This window comes from Pimephales promelas, chromosome 8 (assembly GCF_988280905.1).
Source record: "Pimephales promelas chromosome 8, fPimPro1.hap1.1, whole genome shotgun sequence".
Taxonomy (NCBI): Eukaryota; Metazoa; Chordata; class Actinopteri; order Cypriniformes; family Leuciscidae; genus Pimephales; species Pimephales promelas.
In genome coordinates this window covers 5,356,328-5,373,253 of record NC_142776.1, presented here as the reverse complement: position 1 = coordinate 5,373,253, position 16,926 = coordinate 5,356,328, and the positions used below count along the sequence as shown (strand labels likewise).

General features: G+C 37.3%; 2 protein-coding genes across 2 annotated transcripts; both read right to left on the bottom strand.

Moving 5' to 3' along the window:
* Positions 1-6: 6 nt before the first annotated feature.
* dtd1 (D-aminoacyl-tRNA deacylase 1) lies at positions 7-3,483 on the bottom strand. The gene is made up of 6 exons (XM_039689234.2): positions 3,341-3,483; positions 2,959-3,049; positions 2,240-2,475; positions 1,395-1,492; positions 1,078-1,244; positions 7-355 (listed from the first exon to the last, which is right to left on the bottom strand). Exons 1-5 carry the CDS (start codon positions 3,381-3,383, stop codon positions 1,089-1,091), a joined length of 624 nt encoding a protein of 207 aa, XP_039545168.1. The 5' UTR covers positions 3,384-3,483; the 3' UTR covers positions 7-355; positions 1,078-1,088.
* Positions 3,484-6,329: 2,846 nt separating this feature from the next.
* Positions 6,330-16,587, bottom strand: sec23b (SEC23 homolog B, coat complex II component). Its single transcript, XM_039689331.2, has 19 exons — positions 16,415-16,587; positions 14,978-15,212; positions 14,436-14,493; positions 14,238-14,324; positions 13,440-13,676; positions 13,247-13,329; positions 12,990-13,134; positions 11,844-12,002; positions 11,630-11,745; positions 11,400-11,523; positions 11,026-11,106; positions 10,828-10,917; positions 10,626-10,732; positions 10,207-10,360; positions 9,991-10,068; positions 9,314-9,475; positions 9,140-9,226; positions 7,220-7,441; positions 6,330-7,123 (listed from the first exon to the last, which is right to left on the bottom strand). Exons 2-19 carry the CDS (start codon positions 15,196-15,198, stop codon positions 7,034-7,036), a joined length of 2,301 nt encoding a protein of 766 aa, XP_039545265.1. The 5' UTR covers positions 15,199-15,212; positions 16,415-16,587; the 3' UTR covers positions 6,330-7,033.
* Positions 16,588-16,926: the final 339 nt, after the last annotated feature.

Below are 16,926 nucleotides of genomic sequence, written 5' to 3'. Positions count from 1 at the left end.
TTAAATAAGATGAAAATATGATTTATTAAAAAAATCATTAATGCAATTAGTAAAAAACAACACATTTCTCTTTTCCATTTTTATTAAAACATATCATAGATATGCATTCAAATAAATTAGATAGTCTAGTAAATATTCAGGTATGTACTGTACTAACATGCTACTGATATGAGCCTGAGTCTTTTTTCTACTAGTAATTGTAGAGCTGCCACTTCTTGAGTTCTTGAATTTATATACAATCCAAGTTTTAGAAGAAAGTGCAACTGGGCACAATTTGAGAGGACAGTAATGAGACAGAGTCAGCGGCATGAGAGATGTCCCTGAAGACAGCAGCCCTGCCCTGGAAAATCTGGATCTGCAAAATCCATAAAAAAGGCAAAATCCATAAACAAACACAAAGAAATACAATGAGCAGACTGCGCTATTTGGTGTCAATCTCCAAAGAGCAGTCCCTAGAGCTTGATTCAGTTCAACAAAAATAGAAAGAATTAACTCATTGACAACTCATTTACAGAGAGAGACAGACAGACAGACATATGGATAGAAAGATGATATATATATATATATATATATATATATATAGATAGATAGATAGAGACAGACCGACAGAGAGAAGGATAGATAGATAGATAGATAGATAGATAGATAGATAGACAGATAGACAGACAGACAGACAGATAGATAGATAGATAGACAGACTGACAAATAGATAGACAGAGAGAAGGATAGATAGATAGATAAATAGATAGATAGACAGACAGACAAATAGATAGATAGATAGACAGAGAGAAGGATAGATAGATAGATAGATAGATAGATAGATAGATAGATAGATAGATAGATAGATAGATAGATAGATAGATAGATAGATAGATAGATAGATAGATAGATAGATAGACAGAGAGAAGGATAGATAGATAGATAGATAGATAGATAGATAGATAGATAGATAGATAGATAGATAGATAGATAGATAGATAGATAGATAGATAGATAGATAGATAGATATAGACAGATAGATTAGATTAGATATTGTTTAATAAATAATAGACTAGAAGAATGACTGTGTCAGTTTACGGTGAGGGACTCTACGGCTCCCGCTCAGAGGACACGTCTCCGTCGGCTCCGCTGCTGGCGCTGGGATCAGCTTTAGAGCGCGGCACCGCCTTCTCTCTGCTGGACTCAGAAGGGCCTTTCGAACGGCTTTTTTCTTTCCGCTGCTGTTGCTTCTCTTGTTTGTACAGCTGAGGCATGAAAAAAAAAAAGGAAGAGAAGCAAACTGTTTTAAGGGTTCATAAAGTCCCAAAATAAAGTCATGCAGTACTAAGAACAGATAAAGAATTTACAGTTTATCAAGAAGATATTATTAAGGCATCCATTGCAGCACAAGATACCTGTTTAGGGTCTGTAGGGCCAGTAGGAGACTCCAGCTGGATGGTCACAGGTCCATCATTCTGAATAAGTACCTGCATTTTAGCACCAAACTTCCCATCTACAAGACAAAGCTGCTCAGTTTCCAACCTTTTTTACTAACGGAAACTACGAGTGTTGATGTGTTAATTAACAGCTAATCATTTTGGGATTCCAGAAATTTCAAAAACTGCATATATAAAAAAAAAGAAAAACACTACTGACAATACAGGTATTATAATAGTTACAATAGGAGAGTAAGTGGTGTTTTGAACATTTGGATTGTTTTTAGCATTTCAATTAAGTTAGATTGAAATGTATTAGGGTTATTATTGTTAACTAACGCTAACATTTCTCTTAACTGACAAAGTTGAATAAATAAATACATAAAAAGACAAAAAGTAGATAAAAATGACAAAAATAGCAGAAACACAAGTCATTTAGTCAAATACAAATTATACATCAATCAAAATGTAGTACTTTTAATGATTGAAATCAATTATTTATTTAATAATGTATTATTTTAGTAATTAAAGCAATAAATAACCACAACTCTAGCTGTCTTTTACAAAACAGTAAGTTTGATTAATTATTTAGTGACTAGTAGTATTGAAGGAATAGTTCATTTTTCATAATTTACTCGCCCCCAAAACATTTGAAAAATTCTTCAAATTACCTTCAGTAGAAAAAGGTCAAACAGGATTGAAATGACATGAGAGTAAAAATGTCATTTTTGTGTGAACGATCCCTTTAATGCGGCAAAAACCTTAAGCAAGCTAATCTTAATCAGAAGAATGAAATCGTCAGGGTTTATGTGGTCTAGCCTCACCTTTGATGAGTTGTGGTTGATACGCTTCCCTCATCTGCTCCAGCATGCGGTTGTAGAAGGGCTGAGCCAGTTCAGCTGGCATGGCAGAGTGGAAGTCAGGCTTATTTGCCTTGAGGATACACTGCAGAGTGAACTGACTCACACACAACACCTCCAGCCCTCCGTCCATCACGCTGCGGCTCCAGGCACGGCCGTTCTCATCCTCAAACAGACGCAAGTTAAGAATCTTACGGACCCTGATGAACAACATCACACTGATCAGACGTACATATTCCCTGGTCACTGTTTTCCAAAGCAAAGACACTGACAGGTTAAGATGTTATGGTTTATGTCAAGATGTCATAACAAAGACATCTTAAACAATGTCATATTTGCATTCAAAATGTCATTATTGAGCGAATGACACTTAATGACAGTTGTCATAAACATGCATAAACCTTACTTCATATTCAAGACATGGTTATGAAGGCGTCATGTCAGTCTTATGCACACCCCTTCAAGTAAAGTTTTACCCAAAAGTGTCAGTGTAACATCTTTGGGACACAGCACAAAAATCAAATGACACTTTTCCAAGGTACACCACTTACTCAATCAATCCTACAGCCCTTATGAATGAAATCTGATCTCAAACAATAAGCAAAGCAATGAATGCAATTTCTTCATTAGTATTTATTATATTAGATATTAACTCATTTTGACCACTAGACATCAGTACTTACATGTAGTCAACATCTTTCTGTGTGTCTTCCACTGAGATGCCAAGTAAGACACACAGTCCTCTGCCTATGGAACTGATCTGCTCCTCCCCAACTGTTCCATAAAGAGCATGGATGACGTCACCGTACAGTAAAGTGCAAGCACCACGAGCCGTTTCCTTAAAATAATATTTACTGCTAATCTGAACAGTTTTATCTAAGATTTCAATGCATGGATAGATCTGATTAAGTTATTAATGTTAAGTGGAGCGCATTACTGTGTTGCACATACTACGCTGCATTCAGTTTCATTTCAATAAATTAACCGAAAATATCAGGAAGGAATTAAAAGGAGCGCCCAGCTGACAACAGCATTCGCTACGAATTTAGAAACTTTGTTCCGTACCTGTTACGCTTGCCCTCGTTACTCTTTGAATGGTCGCTTTCATTGTTTTGGTTTACAAATTCCAATCATGTGCAACACTCGAACACTTTAATCTTCCGGTTTCTACGAAGCCCCGCCCATGTGTGTGCGGGCGCGCGCATTGACGCGTCTGCCCCCTTGTGGACTAAAAGCGCAGGCGTCTGACTAACATTTGTTAATAATTCCATTGAAAAATCCTCACTTCATTGGATACTCGTATAAAAACATTAAGGCCTAGTTTCACATACAGGGCTTACATTAAGCCAAGAGTTGGCTTTATTTAATTAGGTAGCTTTTAAAAATGTGCCTTACAAAAAATTGACTGGTGTGCATCTTGAGACAAAACAATGTCATATTAAATCTAAAACCATATTCTGGATAAATGTGGGCAAAATAGTTTCGATTTATTTTTAAAAAAATACTTCCCTTGATCTGAGCGGTACAATACTTGGCTACTTTTCCTAAGTTTGCCCCCTGAACACACAATTTTTTTGGACTCAATTCTACAATGTTAAGTGGGTGAAAAAAACCTCCTTTGTATTTGGGTAAAAAATGGGCACCCATAGAAATGAATGGGAAAAACGGTAATTTAGAGCATTCTAAAATAAGCCAAAATAAGACACCAGGTGACAGCAAAGTCACTCACTTCTTCTTTAGGTTTTAGCTCTAAGAACTTATTGGAATTATATTTTAAGGTAGTTAAAAAAAATAAATAAAAATAAGCATATTTACATAGAAAATGTGGTAGTTTTTGAAGTAAATAAATTCAAAAATATACCCCCCCCCAAAAAAAAAACAAAACAAAAAAAACACCATAAATGGATAGACAAAACTTTGAAGACATTGATATAACATTTATAATAAATAAAAAATAAGGATCACACCCGAGTCCTCTGTGCCAACATTTGACCACAATTACAGGCTATAAAGTGAATACGGTTTGAGGGCTACGATGGGACGTCTGCCTTTTGATGGACATGAACTGTGGCCATAGAAGTGATAGGAACACCTGAATTCAATGATTTGGAAGGGTGTCCCAATAGCCTCGTGTATGTCATTTATTCTATAAATATCTTCTTTTGTGTTCAACAGGAGATAGAAACTCATACAGGTTTGGATGGAACAACCTAAGGATGAGTAAATGATGAAAACAGTTTCATTTTTGGGTGAACGATCCCTTTAAATCTTGTCTGGGAAACTGAGCATCAAAGTTAAAGCTAAAACACAACCCTGTTTTGGCTCTCTGTGATCATCATGCAAAAACAAAACCCCCAATAATATGAAGTGAACACTGAAAAATAAAAATTTCAATAAACACACCCACAAATGTTTTAGAAAGAATTTTATCATTCATAATATAGTTCATGAAAAGTTTTTGTTCCCTAAAAATGCTTCCAGCACTTTTTAAAATAAAAGCTTGGGATTTTAGGTGCAAATTAACTTAACAGATACCATGAACACAGTCATCATTCTTGTAGAGGTGTTGATTGAGCGTATTCTGGTTGCACAGCATCTCGATTCTCTTCATTTAAGCAGCAGTGGACTTGAATTGTCCCAAATGCATTCATATATCTTTTTAATTTTCAAACATGACAGTTAATCTTTTCGTTCGGACAAAAAACTGTCAGGTAAGTCCCTTTCCTCCTGTTTTTCACTTTCTTTTGTAGTACCAAAGAGAGTTAAAAACCTTGTGGAGAGCGGCACAAAATTCTCCCTGTAGACAATGGTGGTTTTCAAGCTTCCCGATTCATATGTCTTCACATTTTGTCTGTTATCTTTCTCTTCGACTGGCTTTTTATCTAAAAAACAAAAAACAAAACAACAACAACAACAACAGTGTTTTATGAATACGTGCAATACAGTTTTAAAATAGACGCAACTTTATTTAGTATAATAATGCCCCAGTGATTTTTAAGCTACTATATGACAAATAAAAAAAATGAAATCAACGTGATTACTGAAAGATAATTCAAAATGTCTGTAGATGAATTGATGAGAGCTGATTTGTAACGTAAGTGTCCTGTTATAGTTCACCTGGAATATCCTTTCCGTAGGTGTATTGGTAAAGTCCGCAACCGAGCATGGTCCAAACGCCAACAGCATAGAGCAGCGAAGCACCGCGGTTCCATGATGCAGGGTTCATCAGTAAAAATAATGTCAAAATATTAATTCAGGCTACTGGCAACAAGGGCAACATTGATAAGGAAGCTGCCATATTAAAACATGCTGTCACTTCCGTAAAGAAGGAGCGACCAATCAGAACGAGTGCCTTAAAATATGCGGGGTTAAATGGTTCCCAAAACTCTGACTTACGTTTATGAATTAATTAATTAAAATACTGGTAAATAGCGCAATAATTGTAAATAAAGGGATATTATTGTCCTGCCTAAGTAGCAATATAATTAAATAAATACAAATTTGAATCCTGGTATCTGTTACTTGTCTCCGCGCCAGGATGAGAAAAATATTGTTTGATTACTGGATATATTCCCAACCCCACCCAACATTAAATACAGCTTTATTTGAGTCAAATATGAATTAACAAATTGATCAAAACGTCTTCAGATTTGGATGGGACTCCATATTAAGCGACCCCTAGAGGGCGCACGATTCCACTAACCGGCCTGGAGCAAAGAACGTTTCCGGTCCATTTTCAGCCGTATTTAGCTTATAATTTTTCATAATGCAGGCTACTCAGTTTTAATTAATGTCTAATGATATTTGTAATCATTTTTAACGATATTGTCTATAGTTCTATAGGGTAACAACAATTGTAATTATTGATGTTAACAATTACATGTAGACATTGTTTAGAATTAAGTTACATTAAAAATAATCAAGAAAAAAAACTTTAGTTAAAAGAATACAATGCAAAAGTACAATTTCTGTATTTAATTTATTACTGTTGTTATTTTGATGTCACATTTCCTCAGGTATAAAATCTTTACTTAAGTAAGTACAGATGCCTCAGTCACTTTCATTTGTTATGTTTTATTTTTGATTAAGAACAGAGTTTGCGCATTCAAGGTGCTCAACTTCATCTTTATCTTTTGAAATGAAATAAACCTAAGAGATTCTTACTATAAATATTATGCATAGCATTAGTTCATAATTGTTGATCAAAGACAAACTGGAATGTGGATCACAATTCACATTTAAATTCTTTACATACAACAGTCATTTAAAGACAGAACTGGAGGAACAGGAATAAATAACACTGTTTCTCCCTGCACGTGAGCAGATCACAGGTTCAGTTCATGAGAGTGAGAAGACTCTAGATATCTGCACTACAAAAGAAAAGAACAAACTCGCAAATAAGCCTTAATAGAAATTTCAGTCTGAACATGCATGGGAAAGACCAACAAGCAACATGATGACAGAGGACATTCTCTCTTTGGGAAATCAGAGGTTACAGGGGAACAAATGAAACGTAACACTTCCTGTTAGACAAAAAACAAACTAAATTAATTAAATAAGCAAACAAACATGACAGACAAATCAAAACTACTCGAGCAGATGAGAATTAGAAAACATCTAACAACTGTTTTTCCTGGAGGACCTCCTAAACAAACATGGAGATGCATTTTGTTGTGTCAGGGTTGGATGGAAGTTTCTCCAGATAATTGGTTCAAAAGTTCTTCTCCTATATAAATGTACATCCTTTATTGAGCAAGTTTAGGCTGAACTCGAAACAGCCAGTTTCTTGAGATGGTCCATGAAAACTTGCAGACTAACGTCATCTGTGAGGATTGGTGCTCCGGACTCCTGCAAGAAAGATTTGTAATGTTAGAGGTCAGGCATTCTTGAAAGGCCATTCATTTCAAGCATCCAAGAGAAGCACATGGGTGAAAGGGTGTGTACCTGGCCCCAGGCGTAGAGGTTGTTGTGTGTCTGGGACGGGTTGACTTTAGAGAGGAGGAAGCGGGCCTGTGAACCTCCGTGCTCGGTGTCCACATATCTGGGCATTGGGAAGCGCGTCTGCAAGATCTCCTGAGCGTCGTCCAGAGGAGCTTGAAGAAGCTGCTTGAAGTTCTCATACTCTGGCATCTCCTGGTATCCAGCCTTCCTCCACTGAGCAATAGTCTGTGAAGATGACAAATAACACCATCACTAAACTGAACCACTTTAATAGCAGGCTTTCATGGGTCATATAGTATGATATGGCAAAATATGAAGCACATTCACATACAATTTTATTCCGAGCCCCAAACTGAGCAATAATATGTCATTTGGTGCAGTTGCTGATTTATACAGCCAAAAAGCCAAAGACGAAATTCTGATTGTGCTCATAAAGTAAATCAATGAGAAATCTTTATAACAGTATTACGGCTTCTGACGTAAAATACATATTAATATCAGTTGCCACTCAATTATATCCGTTATTAAAATATGCTTAGTTTTATGTTCAAAGCTCTGTCGCTTTTATTATGGGGGCAAAAGTTATAACGCAATGCAATATAACGACGATTGAGAAAAGAACAGAACGTTCCAGGTAACACTTTACAAAACGAGTGCACTAATAAGCATTAATTCATGCTTAACTAATGCACAGATAATACTGAATTAATGTGTAAATAATGATTATCTAAGCCAGTGTTTCCCAACCCTGTTCCTGGCGGCACACCAACACTGCGTGTTTTCTTTGTCTCCCTTATCAAACACACCTGACTCAACCCATCAGCTCATAATCAGGTGGGTTAATGAGCTGATGGGTTGAATCGGGTGTGTTTGATTAGGGAGACAAAGAAAACACGCAGTGTTGGTGTGCCGCCAGGAACAGGGTTGGGAAACACTGATCTAAGCTATTCATTAATGATTACCACATTAGGAACTAATAAAGCGTCTGTAAGGTTAATGTATAAGTTCATACATGAATTGTTATTAATTAAATATGAAATTGTGGATTAATTCTATAATAAGTCATTTTTTAACTAATATTGTTAATTAATAAGTTAATTACCAGAATGAGCCAAAGCCTTGTATTTCAACTTCCAGATAAAATGACAGGTACACTAATATGCATTAATACATGATTACTTACTTAATTGTTAGTGCAAATTCATGTGCAAATTACTAAATGACTAGTTAATAATGATGTGCCCCAACAAGTAAAGTCATAATATAATGATACCTTTGCAAATCATTTGCTAATGATTAATTAAAGCAGGCAACTGGAAGTTGAAGTGCATAGCTTTGACTAATTGTGGTAATTAACACGTTAATTTACACTATTAGTTAATAAAATATGTTAATAGGGAATTAATACACAATGACGCATTGAATTAATAGCAATTCATGTATTATTTAATAGTTCCTGATGAAGTAATCATTAATTAATGGTATGATTGTCTGTGCATTTGTTAAGCATGAATTAATGCACATTAGTGCACCCGTATTGTAAAGTGTTAACACGTTCCTCTAAAGCCTGATGTATCATATTTTATCACAACATGTTTTTTTTCTTAAAAATGATTCATGGATAATCAAGTAAACATAAGTTGCTTCCAATAAGTGTCCGTCTTGAAATATTACTAATAAAATAAGTTATTTGTACGTTTACTTTATAAAAATAAAAGATTTGACAGAAAAAAAGACCTAAAGGTGGACGTTTTTGGAATGATCCTGAATGGCCTTTTACTTGCTTAAGTAATGCATTTTTAGGCATCATATGTCCACTTCCAACAGGAAATGAGGTGACCCTTTGCACTGCAATTAGCTAAGTTTGTTTGGCACTGATTTTTTTAAAGAAACCATTATCTAAAGAGTTTTGATATTTTGTACCTCTCCATGGTAAATCACCAACTGGAAGAAGGTGTCCATCAACAGAATGCGATCAGGAAGGATGCTGCTGCTGTCCAGAAGAACAGGCTACAAAACCAAACAAACACAGGATGAGTATAAGCTGAACTGCATTGCTCCTGCTCTATAACATAACAGGGATGGATTTCTAATCACCTCTGGAGGGCCGTAGAAAGAGTACGAGTAGAGGATGGGCTGTATCATTATCAGCGACTGTGTCAGATCCTGACGCACAAAATGGTGTCTGTAGTAGGACGACTCGTCCGGACTGTTATTGAACACCTGCAGGAACGGGGATCTCCTCAAGTGGAACATGAACTGTAAAGAGAAAACCAACAACTTTTAATATCAGAAATGTGATATTCCCCAAACAGAGTTAAAAAAAAAAAAAATCAAACTCAAGACCTGCACAAATAAAATTGTCCATACAACATCAAATTAAATCATGCATTTAACTTAATTAAACAGGCACACATTTAACTGCAGTGCAGAAGTCATGTTTTCTTCAATATACATGCAGTATGTACTGAAATTGGTTTATGTACTATTATATCAATACATACAAATTAGAGGTCGGTCAATATTGCTAAAATATGCACTCCTACAACAATCATTGCCATATTTTTTATCAACAGTAAACAATCACTTGGTATAACGGTATCCAATTGATAGCAAACTTTTGACTTTGAACATGCAATGCTAACATTTATTTAAACCATCACATTTTAAAATGATAATAAAGATTTTTGTTAAACCATTTAAGATACTTAAGACATCTGAACGTTAAACAAACAGACTTTTTAAGAGTTTAACTGAAGGAGTCAATGTTTTACCTGTGGGTAGAGTGAGAGAGATTCAGACAGTTTGAAGGAGTTTGGATCATCTTTACTAAACTGGCCAAACTTCTGACACTGAAACCAAACAACAAACACAAAACTTAAGTATGAAGCAACTTTTACAGTTATAAAGTTATAATAACGGCTAAACGATTTGTCATATCGAATGGAGGCATTGACCTACATTTCCTTCTGAATAGCTGTGATACTCACCAAGCGAATGAGCTGCCTGTCCAGCCAGCGGAGAACGTCAGGCCCCTCCTCCGACTCCGCCCTGAAAACACCGAGCCGGGCCATGAGAACGGCAGAGGCTTCCTGATCAAATGACGACTCGATGTGCTGGATCTGGGACTGTGCGTCAGCCCAACTAGGTGTGACAACAGAAAGAACCGGTTTGTCGAGAGCAAATGACGCACAAATTGAACACTCAAGAATTTGGGCTACAGAAGAGCTATTCATGACTAAAACTACACGCATTAAGTCTATTTTGAGCAACAGCAAACACAAGATATGTTGACTGTAGATAACTTGAAGGCCACATCAAACGCTTACATTAACCTCAAAAGAAATGATCTTATGAATGAAAAGGAACAACCAAGTCATTGAGGTTGTAAGCTGAAACCCAGACTCACTTCCTAGCAATGGTGGTGACACGGATCCGCCGTTGTGTGTTTGAGTGCTGGTACTGTGTGACAAACTGAACAGCTCCTCTTCCACCCTGAGGAACAGGGGCGTTGTGCTATAAAAATATAACATACCAGTGTTATTTTAACATCATAAGCCTTCACACCCAAGTGCACATCCAAATGAACAGCTAATTAAATGAAAACATACCTGATTTACCACTTCAAAGTACATGGCCAGGGTAGTGGCAGGCGTAAGACTGCAAATCTTCCACTGACACGTTCCTCCGACGCCCATTTCCTGCGAAAAAAGGAGACATTCTCACATACGTGTACACATGGGTGAAGTCTCATTGGAATCCATTGCAAAACTAGCATAAGCTCTACTGTAGCATTTCTTGTGCCTTACATTGTCTGAAACACAGGGTCCTTTGGAGTTCAAGGACACACATGGCCCGATCGCACCCGATACCTTCAGCTCTCTTGAGGTCTGATAAGGAAAAGGCAAATGGGTTAAGAGGTTGGTTAAACAAGGGAGCGTTACATAATAGCTTACATTACTGTTCAAACGTTTGGGGTTGGCTAGAGTTTTTGAAAGAAGTCTCTTACGCTCACCAAGGCTGCATTGATTTGATGAATAAAAACAGTAATATTGTGAAATATTACAATTTATAATAAGTTTTGTAACATTATAATGTCTTAACTGTCACTTTGGATCAATTTTCAAACTTCTAACAGATCCCAAAACTTCCAAACAGAGGTTTAAGGCCAACTTTATGTTACCTTCACTTCCAAAGTACCGCCAAACGCCATGCGGAACTCTCCGTTGTAGTCTTTGCTGAAGACTCTTTGGAAAGTCTGCTTGAACAGAGACGTATTGAAGGAGTCGCCCATGACAATGTGGCCCCTAAAACAAAACAAAAAAACATTTCAGTCATACATTACATTTCACTAGAATCTGTTTAAATGACGTATAAAATGATTAAACTCAATAATCTTCAATCAATGCTCACCCTGTGAGGTTGGAAAGACATTTCATCTCTAGCAGTCCCGTTTGATCCAGCGCACAGGCGTAGATATCGACGCTGTGTCCGTTTACAGCTGCGCGGTTGGACAGAGTCTCGTAATACTAAATGGAAGTCAACAGAAATTCTTATTTAGCTTTTGAGGAACAAAACAGAATGTTTATGGATCCTTACAGATCCTTTAATTAAACTCTGCAATCACCTTAGTGGCCTTCTTTAGATGGCGAGCGTTGTCTTTTTGGATGTCGTGCCAGGAGCGGATGGGGGTCTTCAGTTCATCTCCCACCACCATGCCGGGCCCCTGGGTTGGGGGGCCACCGGTGAACAGCATCACACGGGCTCCTGTGTTAGGAAAAGTTCCCTACGAGCAGAATGATCGAGAGAGACAATGAATGAAATGCAAACTTCCATTTTAAAACTGAATCTATGTTCACACTTGTAGTTCAAATCTATTGGTTCTTCTGGACCAGACCAAAAAAAAAAAAAAGAAGAAAATTATACATTTAGTCTAGGTTCGCTTAGCGTTCACACTGTCATTTTTTTTAACACCGAACATAAAGATCGGAAACAAACTTATATGAGATATATTTTACATCCAAACCAATGCTGTGTGTTCAGCTTAATGTGCTCTTACATGATGGTCTTTCTACCAGCTGAAAAGTCATGAAGAGCTTATACAATGTGTCAGTTAGACATCTAAACCGAACCGTAATGTGCAACGTAGCTCCTATGACGAGAAGTACCAGGTATGCTTGAGCATTCTATCCTTTTTTTTTAGTTCAGACCCCTGAAAATATGACTCTCTGTCCGCTTATTTGGTACACACCAAGGTTTAGATGACAGTGTTCACACTCATTCAAATGAACCACACTAATAGAGTAATCACACCAGAGTTTGTTTTAAATCACACCTCAAATCAAAAATGGTTTCAATTAGAGTATGTAAATGTTTTCAAAAATTATTGTCATCTTTTAAAGGGGGGAACAATGCATGCTAAAGTTCAGTCATGCTAGATGTATTTTCAAACAAACCCAAGAGTGCAGTCTGAATCTTATCTTGATAGTTATGTAAGAATAATGATTGGGTCGAGTACTAGGTACAACTGTTCTGATATGACATGACAGCTGAAGTGGACCTTGAATCTCACAGCCAGCATTACTGACAACTCACAGGTAGAGCACAGTTACAATGTAAGGGAAAAATAACTCTGCGGGAATATCATCACCTAAACTAAGCGTTTCCTGATCTTTCCACATTTTTACATGCTCTCAAACCTTCTTCGGTCAAATACAGATGTTATTACGCCATACAAGATGAGCTTTTTAAACGAATAATGCGCAGGCTGTACCTCCAATAGTCCAATGGCAATGGAAAGGGCGATGCCTGTGGAACGCAGAGGTCTCTTCCCCTGAGGAACAGGCCAAGGGTCTCTTTGCAACTCCCCAAGCAGATCGGTCAGGTTCATGTCCACTGCTTGCACAGGCTGCAGAAATCTAAACCAGGTGCAAAGAAAATGGAAAATGAGCACAACTGCCTTCATGTAAATGGTTTTCTTTTCCTGCATGCCGAGGAGAGTGATGATTTCACAAGGTAAAATGTTGATACCTGCAGGAAGCAGCAGCATCATGGGGGGCTAGTGGTTTGCCTTGCTGTCCAGAGGTGGCGGGTTTCATCAGTCCCAGCATCTCCTGCAAACACCTGATTATTAATTTCACTGAAAACTCTGGATTTGTACCCTCACTTGTTGGCTTTTTTTTAGGAATGGTAAATCAAACACAATAAAGGAAAGATCACTGACCTGTATCTGTTTGGGTGAAAGCTCCTTTGTGCCGCGGAAGACGAAGCTCTTGGCAATACCTTCACAGCTGAGCTCATGGACCTGTACCATACGGCCGAAGGTGATGAGACCCACCAGGGCGTTGGGTGGCAAGAGACTCAGAGACATCTGTAGGGATTCTTTTAGGGCCTGGAGGTCTTCCTCCTCCAGACATGTGTCCACCACATACAGGAAGATGAGAGGGGTTGGATGTCCACGCTGAAGAGAGATGCATCAGGTTACATTATGGTGACGATACAAATTATAATTTATAAATAATTGAATTAATTGATATTTGTTATATTACTCATGTGAATAAATAGAGTATTCAAGGCTCAGTGAGACTTTTTTTATTATTAAATTAATACTTTTATTTAGCAAGGAGGAATTCAATTGATGAAAAGTGACAGCAAAGGCATTTTTAATGTTACAAAAGATTTCTATTTGAAATGAAAGCTTTTCTTTTGAAGAATGCTGAAACATTTTTTTTTCCAGTGAGAATAGGAGACTTCCTTGTCAAAAACATTTAAAATATCTTACTGACCCCAAATTTTGGAACGGTATGTTTATATTGACAGAAAGAAGACATAAGTTTTAAACTTAAATAAGGGAACCCGTTCAAAAATGGGTCACTTATTTAAATTCACTGATAGCATCATCACGCAGAATGACAACGTGGCTTTTGACAAGCTTCTGTCTGTGAGCTAAAGGAGTTGTAGCTAAAATATCTGTTTGTACAGTACAATGTCTATATACACTACAGAGTAAATGTAAATTTACCTGCACTATGTACTCAATGGTGGAGAACTGAGGCATTAGTTCCGCGGGCTGGTTCACTTCTGAAATGCCTGCGTATGATGGGGGAAACTGTGAAGAAACAGATGAATATTTACTTGCAGTGACAAGTGTGACTGATGCTAGAGAATCATGGAACAAACCCAAGAATGAAAATGAGTTTATTCAGTAATGTATTCTTACAGAGTTTCTCTGGAAGCAGAAGTTGCAGGCCCATATCTTGGCTCTGAAGTCCACTTGACTACAACAAGAAATCAAGTGTTAAATGGCTAATCGTTTCATAAGAGAGTCATTAACACATGAAGAGAAACAATCATCTTCCTTCATCATTCACAGCAGTTAAAAGCAACCATTAACCTGACACAATTAACATACAAAATGACAATGTGTGTAAATAATATTTTAAAAAGGAATAATGTGATTAGCAAGTCTAAGGAAAACTTATAGGAAAGGACCAAATCTCCACTTAATCAAGACCAAAATACAAATGCTGTGTTAGGCTTTATTGTGGTTATAAATGGACAGCAACAACAATATGATAAAAGACACCAAGGTTCAATTGAAAAGACAGAATGAACTGTTCTTCTGCTGACTGTAAGCTTAATTCCAGCAATTCCACTATTTAGTCATTCAGATATCATGATGAAATGTCAACACATTATTTATCTATAATGGCCCAAACAAACAGAACTCAACACTGCTTGGAAAAGTGATTCAGTCCTTACCAGAGTGGGTTGAGTACGGCTTTGCAATTGGCCCGACTGCACAGTACGGGTTCGTACTGGACGGGAGGCAGGTCCGGTCTCTCTTTGAGAGGAGTGTAAAGGCAGGACACAGGAACCACAAGCCGTGTGGCCTCCAGGCGGCTGGAAGGCCAGAGGTTCCAGCTGCAGCGTATTCCATCCCGATCCTCGTTTTGTTGGATGAACTCTTGGTAGGTCGCCATGACAGTGTGAACAACTGCGAACGACCGGAAAGAGCGAAATGAACAAACAGTGAGCAGAGAAGTCTTTTTAACCCTAAACCACACCTAATGGGTTGTGTCTCCAAACTGGACAAGTAGGATTGCAGAGCCTAAAATTAAAGGCAAATACCTGAGTGACAAGTGCTATTTCACCCATGTCAGCAATGTGAACGGAAATTGCATTCTTCCACGCAACTGTCATCTTTGAACAAAGCCACTTGGCTAGAGTGGTTAATATCTACGCCAAACCCCAAACGTCATTAATCAGAGATCTGCGTAGATGTTTTGCGAAGCAGAACCAGATGCTATTTTTAACACACCTGTCCTAGAATACCTACACTCTCAGACAAACATTTACAAAAGCTGTCACTAGGGCAGCCCTCTTTCAAAAGGTACTAGTGTACCACTTAGATACTAGTATGTAGGCCTAGTGGTAAATAAGGTGTAACTTTTGAAAGGGTACTGCCCTTTCAAGTGACAGCTTTTAAACATTTGGTTTCTGAGTATGTACTCGAGTCAAGCCGCATGTTTGCTGACTAGACACAAACTATTAGAGAAGACTTTTAACATCTGATAACCGTAAACCAGAGGGATCCCTGGAAATGACAAATCATGGTCCAATACTAGTATTGACTGTTTGGTTACACAATGATAGAGTTTCCAGACGGACATGAACTCACTGTTCCATGACACTAGACATGATGTGGATGACAAAAGTCACAAAATAAGAAAACAAAAACTACTACGATAAAACACTGAAGTGAATGAGAACAACAAATTGTTAATGGTCAGCAAAGTAGATACTGATTAATAACAACTGATTGAAGGTTCTTAAATGTATTGCATTGGTGTTAACATTTTACAATAGCACATATTTTAGTCAATAAAAACATCTGCATGACGTCACGCTTAACATTTTAGTGGTTATTCAACTCGCGCTAGATCATTCCCTCACACTTTCGTTACACCACATACAAATTAAATCAGGGGAAAAGCTAGATATACACCAGAAATATAATTTAAAAATAGATTGTCCCTAACATTATTGTCGAAACACACTGCTAAATAACGTTACATCCGTGTAACCGGTTAACACACAAACATTACTGACTTCCGTTAACCTAATCCGGGGTCTTGGATTTAAATCTAACACATCAACGGGCCCCATTTAATTTCTAAAACACAGAAATAGACGTACCTTTTTAATCAATGAGGATTTGGAATCCAGGCTGTAATAAATAATATATAATAATCGTGATCACACCACCATTGACAAGTGAAAATGACTTCGTCGTGCACGATTCGCCCCCGGCCGGTGTTCCTGGAGCTCAGAAGAGTGACGTGTTACTACACACTCAGTGCGCAACGATTGGCTGCTTCCGTCGGACGTCAAGAGAACGTTACGCCCCAGTGTCGAATTTCTGTGCGTAAATGCGTAGATGCAGCGTAGGATGCAAATGAGTTCTGCGTAAACACCTGTGCGTGACCACACATTTCTCGCATTCTTTCCATAACAATAAGTAAAAATGGCTAAGCAATGTATTATAATAAATATAATATTATATAATATAATATTATAAAACTAGCATTTAGTACTGAAATCTGTTTATTAATATCGATGGATTCATAAAATATGTAGCTAAAAAGTGTATTTTAATTAGATGTGCCTAATTTTACTGTTTTAAAAGTGTACAAAGATAAAGCCACAGT